Genomic DNA, 14,181 nt, shown 5'->3' with positions numbered 1-14,181 from the left:
ATTTCTGACCATGTCCATTATCACGTGCACTAGTAATATCAGCTGTCTAAATAAAAATCTCGTCAAGAGTGCGGTGTCACAAATTCTGTTTATTTCTCCTGCGTTGTAACTGTCACTATGGTCAAGTTTAACTTTGTGATAAAATGTCTGGTTTTATTCATTCAGCATCTTTATCGGGTATTCATTTAAATTTATCCTCAAAGTTGGCGTTGAAGAATCGATTGTGAACGCACTACTCGTCAGTCTGCGAAGTAAAAACACAAACAACGCAAAAAGTGAGGTTAGATTTAAACATCTCATTCGTGATCGTAATCTGTGGTGCGTTTACAATCTACTCTTCAACCCCAACTTTGAGGACAAATTTAAATGAACGCCCGATATTTTTTTTTACAAAACCAAATGAACGAAAGGCATTTTTCACAGAAAGTTGTTTTCCTAACGGGCGCAGTATCAACGGTAAATGCTCGTTACAATGGTTTTTCATTTGTCCAAATGCACAGATTAAATGTAATATTATTATGCTGGAGGCTGGACATGCATTCGTAGAATGTTCAAAGTACTTTTGAGTAAATTTCTATTTAGACTGTTGGTGCTTACAATCGTCTAAGTGTCATATAAGGACATTCTGGCAAATTGCACTGAAACTTTTCTAGTTAAAATAATTTTGAAAATTGCTTTTCAAACATGGAAGTCATATCTGGTTCTCCATACAGATAGTTAAAACGTAAGTTCCGTTGTTGATTTTTTTGGATTATTTATTTATTAACAATTTGAAATAACTATTTTAGATATTTGAACATACAGGACTAGTCGCGTAAGATGACGAGCCTGACCAGGTAAAAATGCAACACAAAATACAATTGATAAAACTATCTCGATCCCTATTACATTATCATAATGCACATAAAACATAAATAGCTTTAACGTCAGCCTAATGAATATCAAGTTCTGACAGAAAAATACCTCTCTCAACAAAGTATGATTTAATAACAATAATAAACAATTAAAATCACTAAAGTAATGGGTAAGTAGGATAATGTCGGTTCTGTCATCGTTCTAAAACACTTTCAAATACTAAATATGAACGAAAAATGCAATTACATAATACCGTGTGAACAACAATTAGTGATTGAGTTGGCAATAAATTCTGGTGACTTTTGGTGATTTTTGTCATGTTCCAACGAGAAAACCATTTTATTAATAAAAGAATACAAAAACCAAGACGTTTAAATATGAAATGTATATAGTATAATTCAGAATAAGTGGCATCGCGGTAGGCGTTGATTCTCTAAAGTGAGCTTTATGTTATGTCAAAAAATTTAGTAAACATGTGAAACCGTCATTACTTTATTTTGAGGTTATGCGTTACATAATTTTGACATGGTTTTCACCCACAGCAGAGATAACCCTCAGACAAATAATACACTTTTCATAAATGAAACAAGGAAATTCCAAATACTATAACAAGAAAATAAACACAAAACGATTCCAATGATAATATCAAGGCCAAATTAAAAGCGAAGGTTACCAACAGCATCTAAATAGGTACAATTCACAGTCTTGAAAATTTCATGTAAAATTTTTTATTGCCAACTAGAAACAGTTATTGTCGCTCATCCTGTATATACCTTTCAAACTAATATCGCACGTTCAAATGAAATCCTGGGTTGGAAACCGTCAATGATTGTGCTTTTTTAAAGCGTAGGTTAATTGGAGCATGTTGACAGCTAACCTAAAATTTAGAGCCAAAAAAACTTTCTTTTTTTCTTTCTTTGCAATGTTTACATTAAAAAGAGCATAACTTAACGATTCCTATTCTCGAAACGAATATCTAAGGGCCCCCTTTGCTGAAAACAAACAGTTTAATTATGTCCCGATTAAACATAAACAAATGTCATTCGTGTCAAACGGCGGGAAATTCAGACTTTACACTGTTCTAAACGGTTTAATTTTTCCAACGCCTACTCAGCCCAGGATTTCATTTGAACGCGCGATAGGACACCTACTTGGATTCCTGATTTAAATGTATTTTGGGTTGCATTTTTACTTCGTCAGGCTCGTCATCTTACGTGAATAACCCTGTATACATATTTAACTGTTTATTTAGATATTTGACATTTGAAAAGTGTTTTTCGTCTCTAGTTTTATTTAACTATTTGTTAATTAAATTCTAAAGGTGCTATTTGTTGCATCTGCCCTAATTTTTTAATGTCCTCCAATTTAATATTTTATAATTTTTTTAAATTTTTCATTATTTTGATTTTACTGTTATAAACAAAACAGATAAAAAATAAGTCGGAATAAAAATACATTAAAAAAATTATGACAAAACAGTCTCACATGACAGTAACATTTTTTTTCATTGTATGTCCAATTCATTTTTTTTCGTTTGAATATTTTAACAACATTGAAAGGACCTTGTTGGTCTTTATGTTCTCAAAGTGATTCTAACATAATGTTGACTTAGCTTTCGAACCTGGAGCGTTTTCCAAAGACCATCTTCCGCTATTTATGTCACTACTGGTTTCACAATGAACTTCTCGTGAAAAACAAAAATGACTCCCTTTTTCTCTTTATTTTGTCATTAAGGTAGATAACTTTTAATGAACTTATAAATTTTTATACCGTAGCAACTCTGCTGCAGCTGAGTTCATCAAATAAAAATTGCCAAGTAAGTAGTCTCTCTCACAGATTTCACAAAACATTCTAGTTTAGTTTAAACACGATATTTGTAACATAATTAATGTGCATAACACCATTAGCATTCCAGTTGCAAATGTGCAGAATTTTGCTGATAATAAACAAGGCAGCGGTAATAAACGTTTCCAACCTGCAAATTTATCATTTATTTGACCCAAAAATGAAAATGTAGTCGCAGGGTCTGTTTGTGCTTTGTGAAATTTTTGTAATACGTAGATTGTAATCAAAAAGTTCTTCACGTCCTAGATTCTGATTTACCATTTAATGACTTCATATAATTTCCAGTCATTGTCGTTTTATACTACCCACTGATAAATCAATGAAAACAAATCAGATTGTGTACAAGTTCAATTTCCATAAATTTATATTTGATTTTGTCCTAACGTTCTTTGAATCTGTATAAACAACACTGTTTCTCATTTTTTTTCATGCATAAGACAGTTTCATTTATTTCATAACTCTTGTTCAAACTTTCTCTATCATTACCGCATTTGTCATTGCACTAACGAAAAAATGTGGTTTGCATTCAAAAATGTGAATTACAGTGACTAACGAGTTTACGCAATGATTTATCACAACCTCAAGCTCTGCACACATAATGAGATTAAAATCAGAATTGTCCGGTTCAATCAGAATAAACAGAACAGAAAATAAATTACCACAGTTGCTTTTTCCAGTTAGAAACTATCCCAATTTGCATAATTTATACTTATACTATATCATTATATTTAAAAAATTGTGTCCGTAATTTATTTATCTAACACAAAACAGGACAAATGTAATATTTTGATCGTTTCATAATTTACAATGTGAGATAATATCCATGAATTTATACTTACCATCAAAATACTACTATTAACCGGGATTATCATTATGAACCATTTCATTTTGTCGGTTTCAAAGGAAATTGCATTATTGATTAACAAACTTATCTATTCCCTTTGAGACAATGATAGATGAGAAACAACATTACAATTGGTGAAACCCGACAAGAACACTTACCACGATTGAGATTTATAATGACAACGTTAAGTCCATCGTAATTTTAGTTAATTAACGTTTTTGCGCCTATTTATTAAATGAAAATAAAACAATTTTTTTATTTAAATCAGAACATGTGATATAATGAACTTCTGTATAAACAAACATACATGTGCCTCGCAGATGTTTTATTGTTTATAATAATAATAACCTTGTTTGCAGACTAGGTCAAAAAAATTGTGGGAAAGACACGAATATTACAAAGCGCCCTTGTTACTCTAAAACAACTTTTGATTCATGTATTAAAACAAGTTAATTTATTTCTTAACAAGAAATCGCCTTCAGGTAAATGCGAACAGGAGTTACGCTGTGATTTAGGAAATAAAACAATCACGACACAACAATGTGTCCTATCACTAGTCAGCATTTCTTACAATTGAACAATTTGTATCTAGAATTCTGGCACATCTCTTGGGGTAATTTCTCATTGTTCGCAACGAAATTCCAAACTCGATGGGCAAAAACTTTATTTGTAGCGTCCTTGTTGAAAGTTTCGCAAGGAGCCGGAGCAGTTAATTTAAAAAAATGAGCTTATGTCAGCTAAAGTCTCAGGTCTCGACCAGTCTGTTTTTTCTGTAAAGTAAATTTCCCTCGCAAACTGTTGCACCCTACCTATAAGTTTCTGCCCAAAAAATGTTCAAGTGTTTTCTATTAAGAACTAATTTAGTAGCTAGTTTTCTCAAGGACGTCCTGGTCTCGCTTAACTTTCGACAAAACTGTCAGTGTCACGAAAGTTTTGCTTATTAAAGCTTTTCAACAAACAGCTGGTCGAGTGATAAAGCTTTAAGCTTTAGTCGAAAAATTGGTGTGAGAAAAGTTGTGCAACCGATTTCAGAATTTTCGGATAAGCTCCTCGTCTCAATTACCCTTTGAAGTTGGTTTATAAATCCTGCAAGACTTTAATTAGATGTACTGGTGGTTTCATTAATGTTGCCAACACACCACCCACAATTTATTTGCGCTGTTTTGGATAATTTTCACAGCAAAAAAGAATTAACTCATGAATATTTCAATATTATCGTTTCGTGAATGAGATTACAGGTAATTAATTTAACGTTGTACAGCGTGGTATGAGAGCCATCGATCTCTAAATTAACTGTAATTAAAATGTAAATTTAAATGTCTCTACTAACAGTTCGGCGATTAATGAAAAGGGTGTAATGAAATGACAATACGAAAATAATAAAAACTTTAAAGCGGTATATTTTATTGGCAAAAACAAACTTGGTTCACAGAAATCCTGCAGAACAAGAAAAATACATAAAACACCAAAGTACTATCTGCTAAAAATGCTAACTAATTTTCCGCATCCCTAACTTTTTAAAAGCTCAAATAAATAAGCTGTCCAGCAGGCATAAGTTAAAATTTGTCAAACACGGGGCGGATAAAAATTATAATCCTCGACTGTGATAAATAGTAAAGACCCAGCGTGATCGCACAAAATTAAAAATTAATCTCGTTTTATCTCCAGCCGGTCAATCTTCGAAAAACATCGAAAGCCCCCAAGATAATAAGTCATTCTTGACAAATAGAATCGCCCAATACAAATAGCAGTTCGCTGCTTTCCATAATTACGTCTGGATAAAGTTGAAGAAAAAAGTAAACAGCTCAACAGGAAATATATTAAAGCGATTACGTGACAAAAACGTCGATTATTGTCTTTTTTCGAACATTTGTCTTTACATAAATTTTCTCTTAACTTATCTCGAGACGTCGACGAGAGAATCTCGTGAATAATATCGCGTTCACACCAATTTTCCCATAAAGATGGGTACTTTCCCTCGTTTTATTTCAAAGTGATGGCCAGTTCTGAGATAGGGAAAATTAAGCGTTCTGGAGTTTCAGGTGTTAGGAGGCTCCCGTTAGAAAATAAAAATGCAAGAGAGGGCGTTTATTGGAATTTAGATTGAAGGTAGGCTCACATTAAATTTTGTTTCCTCGTCATATACTTCAGTGGTGGGTGGAAGTAAGTTTTTTGCAAAATTGAATCTTGCCGGGAATTACCCGAGTGTCGCTGTGGCAGATGCCTGCATTATCACCATGTTCGTGCTTACCACTTCGCCTAAACCAAATTAGAATGCAAATTTTCCATAGCAATTTAAAAGGATTTGCCAGTCTATTTATGCGGTAATTAGTGCGAACTGCGCCTCACTACATTCGCCTGTTTAATTTGAAGTCCGAGTCTGGAAATTGCTCTGTAAATTCTTAAGTTGAATTCATTTCCACCTCAATGAAATTTTTCTACGTTTACGTGACACCTGCCCGTAACGAATATAAATAGTTCGAAGGGAAAGGGCACGGCAGTGATGCTTTTATTTATATTTTCGGATCGTAAAATTCCGGGGCCATCAACAGGCAAAATGAGAGCCAGAAAGTTTTATTTTTCCGAGGCTCGGCGGCAAACAGGATTATTTACGCGGCGGCGAAAGTTCGCCGAAAACTCCCCAATACACAAATCTGTTTGTTGGCGAAATGCAATCGACAGGCTGGCATAAAGTTAATTAACAAGGATCGAGGGGAAGGACTCCCTCCTGTAAATTGTTTCATTTAGTCTGCCTTTACCGAATAATTTGCAAGCGAATCGGCGGATTAACGCGCTGAAGAGATACCGATGGGTAAAAATTGTAATGAAGTCGGTGTTTATGAAAGGTCGATGAGGTAATTTACTATGAATGGAATTCGTTATGAGCATCACAATTTTTTCTATTATATGTCTAAGCAAAGATGGAATGCTGAGGCCGTATTTATAATTCAGATCACGGCAAAAGTATCATCAGCACCCATTCGGGAGACTCGGAGGCGGCGCCAACACACACTGTAAAGATTATAATGCGATCTCTTAGGAGGCATTTCCATGGAATACAAGAAGCTCACCGGTCGCACCTGCATAATAAGCACATTAAGCTCGAGAGGAACTGCTGTCGATCGGCTGAATTTCATTCTTAAGTTTTTGTATCGATCCTGGCCCAAATCGGCTATTATTAAATCATTACTCTATTATCGATCATTTATTCCAAAAGCCACGCTCCTGAATATATTAACATATTTTATGTAAACGATTGCTCTAATTTTACGACGACGCTGTTTGCAAAATGTTTGTTGTTTTGTGCTGGCGGTACCTGCGACCTTACCACCCCCGAATGCATTAAACTGATAGAGCGATCTCATGTAAATTTATAATAGTGCCATTTTTACGAACACTCTTACTCGGATTTATGTTGTGCTTTATCGACTGAGACTGGCACTTCGTCAGAAAAATTTCCGCAAAACTTCGCTCGCGATTTCGACAAACAAGCCAAATCCGAAGCGCCCAATTAGTCGTCGCAACTTTCCGGCGCGCTTTCGAAATCTCTCAAATAAAAAGCCCACTTACTTCGATGGTCCTCTGCTGGCCGGAGCCTTTGATTCTGTGTTCCGGTGACGGTCCCAAATTCTTCGTGTCGATATGCACATTGGTCTGCATGACTGCACGCCTTCCCCGTGTAACAGGTTAACGACAATACCATCGGATCACTGTTGCTGGCATCATTTCGGAAAGCTCCCAACTACACTACTGAAAGTAAAGCTCCCAGAGATGTGCGCAAGTCGGCTGTTGTCGTAAGCTTTCGCCTAACTGCTGTTTCGTGATAATATGTAGTTTGCTTTTTCATTGAGAATTGCGGCTGTTGCGGCCTAAGACGAGCGGTGATTACTTGCAGGACCTCACCGGAAGCACAACGACTCCTTTGAGGAGTTGCGGCGGAAACGGCCTCAAAACAGTCGAATTTATGCGAGGACCAAGCGCGATAAGAGAACACGCGGTCCACACGAAATTTAAGGACCTAGCCAGTCACGGGGGACAAAAACAAATATGTGGAGTAAATTATGGCTCCGTTGAGGTTCCCAGGAATTTTGGATGTAATGGTTATAATTATTCACCCAAAAGTTGCCACATCCTGCGCTATCCTATGCACTACTAACACGGAACAATAAGTTAGTCTTCTTTTTCTTATTTCTATCGGGTGTTCTCTTAAATTTATCCTCAAAGTTGGTGTTAAAAAGTCGACTGTGAACGCACCACTCGTCCGTCTGCAGAGTAAAAACACAAACCACGCAAGTGAGGTTATATTTAGGTGATCCGTGATGCGTTCACAATCGACCCTTCAACTACAAATTTGAGGAGAAATTTAAATGAACACCCGATATTTCTTCAACTTCCAAAACAGCTGTAGAAAGTACTGAGATCTTTTTATAATTATTATCTACCTATCTATTGAGATTAAAAAAAAAAAAACAAATGAAAAATACTTGTAATATGAAGCCCAATGAACTGAAAAAATAACTAAATATAGACCTGATTATATTACTAACCTTCCTTTTTGTTAAAGTTCAACATCTGTCTATTTTAAAGAGGAGAAAGCGGACATAATGTAAAATTAGTACTCTGATTTTGTTTGGAAATTTTGTTTAGACAATCCAATCTTGAAACGTTTAGAAAGGTAAAACCTCAGAGATGCTTCAACTTCAATGAAACGCCAATGAAACCAAAATATTTATAACGAGTTCTGTTTTTAAGGTTCTTCTGTCCAGATGTAATAGTTATTTACAGTAAGAGTGAGGAAGGCAAAGCTTTCGTTCACGCGAATTGCGTGATGCAATTCAAGTGAACGAAAGTGGGTTTACTCTCGAGTGCTGTGCTTGGTTTTGTTCGATACCTCCTTAGAAAGTGAGGAAGTCATTCACGAAACTCAGACAATTTGCAAATCGTTAACGAACGGCAAATACTATGCTTCAACAATATCAATTGTCATGGTTTTGAATTTGCAATGTCTTATCGAGCCTTTACGAGTTTCGTGTGTCTGTGTCTGTAACTTTCTATTCAAAATTTTAAATAAAAATAATTCACCTTTTTGGACGGATGTGTTGCTATGGAAAAAAGTAAAATCTATATATGTATATAAAACTGAATATCTGTTTTGTTTGTATATTTTGTATGCAAATCTACAGTTTTACTCTGATCTTGATGAAATTTTGTACACTTGATCTTCAAAACAAGAAGAAAATTACTGTCTACTTTAATTTTACAAAAACCAACCCCTACTACCATTTTCAACCCTGTTAAAAAAAGACAGTTTTTTCGAGTTGGAAATACCCTCACCTTCGCCGCTTCACCCCTATTTCATCCTCTGAGTATATCGTCACCTTCGCCGCTTAACACCCACAAAAAGCAACCCCTATTATCATTTTTAAGCCTGTTAAGCACAAAAAAAGTTTTTTCGAGTTGGAAATCGCGTTTGCATGATATGTTCAGGTGTCATAGTTACATTTGGTTGTTTATAAAAGTAGCAATTTCGCAAAATGTGTTTGAATGATTGTGTTGTACCTGAAGATGTCTTAAATGAAGCAGAACAAGCTTCAAATAGCTTAATACCGGAAAAATCAAAAGGCAGGTATTTGAAATCAAACGAGACAATCAAACAATAGGAAGATCTAAATAAGGTTACAACTCAAAATAACAGTGTTATGTTGGCGTATTTTCATGAATTGGTAAGTGATCATAGTGTTAGTTTCTTATCGTATTGATCTTTTTGTTTATATAGTCGAAGAAAAAAGTAGTCTACAGTAAAGTTTTAATTATTCTTCGTAAAAAGATAAACTTCATATTGAAATTACTGCGTTTATAGCAATACATGAAAGTAGAAACATAATTTTAAAACATTCTGAAGTTTGCGGGCAAAGCCGCGAGTAAAAGCTAGTACAAAATAAACAAAGCTCTGTAACGACAATAAAGTGGTTGTGCCCACGTTGTGGAAACTGTGGAAATGGATTAGGTAGAGTTACATGTTCCTGATAATGCCGCGGTGTACCAAATGTTGCCTAAAAATCAAAATTACGTTATCAGAAAGAATTGGAATAATTTACGGGAGAATGAAAACCAGTGAGTGAAAGACAGTGAGCGAAAGTGAAGTAAACGAAAGAGAAACCTTCATCCACTGGTAGCTATGGATAGAGGCTCACTTTCTAGGGAGGTATAGAATAAAATAAATAAAATTGAACTTGTAGCCTAAATTGTAAAGACTAATAAAATAAATATTATTTCTTGCCCCTTTATGAAGCTTTCTATCGATCGTGACCAAGGACAGTTTACATACTGTTATTATTTTTTTATTTGTAGGTGAACTATTTGAGATGCTATGTATGTTTGTTCTCGATTGAGACTAAAAAATATTCCCTTATAAACTGAAAACGTGACTGGTGTATAATATCCGGTTGATACACAGTTTCGCCAAACAGTCACAGTCTTGAATAGTTTTTTTTTTTTGTATAATATGTAAAGTCTGAAAAAAAAACAGAACTCTAAGCGTGGATAAAATAATAATTATATACGTCGGTGGTGAAGATATGTATTACAAATTTATTTGTAAATAGTTAAATGACATTAACACATAATTCAGAAATACATAGTTCAGTTTAACTGCTAATGTCTCCCTTGTGCAGTGGATAAACTACGTAATCTGCCGTTAGGTAGGGGACGATTTATCATAGCGAGTGAAAGTGAAATATGTGTAGTTTTTATGTGAGCTCTTCTAGTTTTTGCCCGGCGCCTCCACCATTTCTCCATACAGAGAGGTCCTAATGGAATTAGTGACAAGCGAGAAATGAATCTAGAGCGTCAGAATTAATAATGGAACCTCTGAAAATTGTTCCGGGACAATTGCTTTACTCTTGTTGTCTCCTCATTAGAGATCAAAGAACTTCGAGCGGTCGAAGACTCGAATGAATTGGATTCACTGATTCGTGTGCAAATTTCATGAAAAAACATTATTTTTAGCCCGTGTTCGTCGAAGACTTTGTTATCAAACAAGTGGTTCCGAGAGGAGCTTCGAGTATCGCACAAGATCGCTATCCGGAGATTGCATTACAAGCATGTCGTTGCCAGGACGACCGGCCACAGAAGTCATCAGCATGCCTATGAAAATTACGACACTCTTTTGTTAATATCGCCGCCATCGTATTGCAGAATTATTAGTTTGGTCATGTTTTCGAAACTATGAAATATGGGACAGGTTAAGGTGCGTGACTGCCTCCCAGCGGTTTATTTATTGCCGTTAAAACCAAACGAGTTGCCTATTCAAAGTCCGCTCCAGGTTTTCATTTTGCGACGCCCCCGAAGAACGGAGATGTTAATTTGAATAAACGTTCTTTTAGATAGCGTTTGTTTTAGCGTATTTATGGTTGCATATGACCCCTCATGAATATTTATGGGGCAACTAGATACATTCTGCTTTCGACTGAGGATTACGTTTCGGTATGTTTGTCGTTCCGGCTCGATTATATGATTTATTTTCGTTCTTATAAAATGCATACTGTGTGATACGGTTCAGGATGGATTTTTAACAGTTATGACCTGGTTGCTCTTAAATTGACATACATTTTAACACTGGCGGCATTTCACGGTCTTCGCTCAGAATGAGCGATGTTTACAATACCGAAAACTTTTAAGGAATTTTTACAAGAGTAACGTTAATTGCGAAAATTCGACTTTGAAAAACGAGACAATGTAATTGTAATTTTAGACACGAAGAGTGGTTGGATTGTGATGTGCCAACCTTTCAAGCTGCGAGAATGAACACGGAACTTTACTTAGATAACTTTACAATATGACTGAATAAACTTATAAATTTATTCCTAACTGAAGCATAAACTTATACGTTTGTTCCTAATTGAAGCAAAAAGTTCGTATCGACTTTTTTCCAATTTTAGCAAAAAGATATTTTATTGCCTCGATTAATATTTTCATTTTAGAGAACGGTAACAGTAAAATGTTTTAAATCATAAAACTCTGATAATTTTAATGTATTGGGTGATTCAAAATATGGCAACTATGTACGAAAATTTATGTGGCAACTGTGTGGGTGGGGTAGAGTTGACATTTGTATGACATTTCATATGCGTGCATATGATTTTTTTATAGCATTGCACATTCACTTGAGTAGAAAAATACAAATAATCTTATTTCTTATGATATTTTACCCAAGATAGTAAATAGCGTAGTCAAGTGTCTGATACCAATATTTTTACATTACATATTACTTTCTGAAGTCTCCAACTCAATACTTTACCGTTTTATGTCTAGATCAAAATGATGAATTGAATCAATCATAATAAATCTTTCAAAAAACCCACGAAGATGAGCTAACGAGAACTAAATCAAAGGTCAATGATCGAGTTCTCTTGTGATCTGGCACATTTTATCTTAATTCAATCTACAAAAATTCTTGTTCACTAGATACTTACATATTTTACAGTGACATATCTTGTGAGTGTTTACAACATTCTATAACAAATTTAAAATCGCCTGGCATTAACTATTTGATTTAAATTTGCAAACTCATTTAAAACTTTATTCCGGTCCTCATGTATTTATTTTAAAAATATCAAACACAAGAATGATCAACTATCTTTCAAATAAAAACAATTTTAAAACGTTAGCACTGTTTTTATAAACTGCACCCGTCAGAGAAAGCTACATACTTCTTAATCACTTCTGTGTGAAAATGACTGGAAAGGAATACATATTTTAATATATTTTTATTGAACAGAATAGAGCACTGTTTCAAAATTATCTTACAGGTTCTTATCGCATAATTTACAACTTTAATTTTACGAGCGGGATGTTACTCCTAAGTTCATTCTAAAACGTGACAACCTAACAGCAGATATTGGAAGATTGATGGTGAAAAGATTTCTGTAGGACCACCAAATTGATCACAATCTTTACAATATCATTCGAAAAAAATTAAAACTTTTTAATATCTCGTGACAATAATTGTGCAGTATTTGAGACATATGTACTTATTAAAATGCAAAAGATAATGTTTATTCATGTTACTAAAAGTTAAATCCTCACTCAGCATTTGAAGTAAAACACTGAAATGTAAAAAAAGTTGTTTGTTTAATTAAACATTAGTTGCTAATAAATAAGATTGTAATCTCATTGTAAAGACACAGATTGATATGAGGAGTTTAGAAAAAAATTTCAAGATTTTTATTATACCTAATGGAATTATTTAATGGAAAAGCCAAATAAATTATTCTTGCTGGAGACATAGAAATAACATGAAAAATATTTTCTTGTTGTTTTTTGCCGACCAAATGGCATTGTAAAAAAAAACGTAATACCTTTACAAAGATATTTTTCTTTGTAAATATTTATAGAAAAGCAATTTTTTTAATAAAAATCCTTAGAGATAAACAGAGCCAACACGTAATTTTGTATTACAGCAATTACTGTTATAAAAAATACAAAAGTAATACCAAGCAACGGGCCTTCAAATAAATTTATATTTAGAGCAACCTATGGAAATCCAATTGTTTGCAACATTTTTCCGGCGTAGAAAATGACACAAGAAACGTCTGACATTTTAACGAAATAAAATTAGGTTATAAAATATTTTTAATTTTTATAGTGCATTCTTCCTATTCCCCTCCACGGAATATGACAATATGAAATTGGGAAAAAGCTTACTATGTAACCTGTGTAACTTCGGAGAATAATTGGTTACCTACAAAAATTACTTTACACTCTAACAGAATTAGAATGTCGCCGACGCCTACTCTAAATATATATTTATTTGAAGGCCCGATATTTATTAATTTTGTTATGAAATGAATTAAATGAACATTCTATTGACAATTTGAAATGTATATTCTCTAATTCTGAAGATATTTAAAACAAACGTACTTCCTTGAGGATTTACGATGTTAAAACAATCTTTAAAATTTATGTCCATTGAGAATATTATTTATGTACGACTTCCGAAGCAAGAACAGTGAAACTTCTTTTTCATGTAATTTACTGATGTGCCCGTTCTCATGAGACATTCAGTATATTTATGTACATAGTATATGAAATTATTTCCGTTGCTGTAAAGCTAAGGTCTAGAAAGACAAAAAAAAACGCTTCAATCCTCAATTGGTATTTTATAATTTATTTATAATTTTATAATTGACCCCAATGTATTAACCAATAATAGAAGTTTTTTCCAAAAACTGAAGTACAATAGTAGTTTATGTAACAAGTGCAAAAAGTAGTACATTTTATACGAATCGAAGTTTTTAACCGCATGATCTGCGAGTACGACAATCCCATTATTGAAAAAAGACTTCCGTACAATATTCTTTCCGTGTGCATACATGTAAAAGTAAAATAAATGACGATTCATTAAAATCAAATCTAAAATCATCAATATCATAAGTGTATTTACACAAGGCGTACATTTCGGACGACGAAGAGCTAGAGTAATATAACTGGTTGCATGTGCTTTTTAAAACTTGCTTTACTATTGGCTGAAGAAAAAGTGACAAAAACTCAGGTCAACTCGAATGACACTACCGATTCATCGTTTTTATTTGTGTTGGTTTCGTTTTCTTAGGATCCATTTTTGGTCCGCCAATTTT

General features: G+C 34.0%; 1 protein-coding gene across 1 annotated transcript in view; it reads right to left on the bottom strand.

The window, feature by feature from the left end:
• The window catches only part of LOC138122576 (inactive dipeptidyl peptidase 10), a 71,082-nt gene extending 63,744 nt beyond the window's left edge, over positions 1-7,338 (bottom strand). Inside the window, exon 1 of the mRNA XM_069036795.1 lies at positions 7,115-7,338. Within this exon, the coding sequence (XP_068892896.1) occupies positions 7,115-7,204 (90 nt within the window). The 5' untranslated portion in view covers positions 7,205-7,338. The remainder of the gene's footprint in view (positions 1-7,114) is intronic.
• Positions 7,339-14,181: the final 6,843 nt, after the last annotated feature.

This window comes from Tenebrio molitor, chromosome 2 (assembly GCF_963966145.1).
Source record: "Tenebrio molitor chromosome 2, icTenMoli1.1, whole genome shotgun sequence".
Taxonomy (NCBI): Eukaryota; Metazoa; Arthropoda; class Insecta; order Coleoptera; family Tenebrionidae; genus Tenebrio; species Tenebrio molitor.
This window is presented reverse-complemented; position numbering and strand designations above follow the sequence as displayed.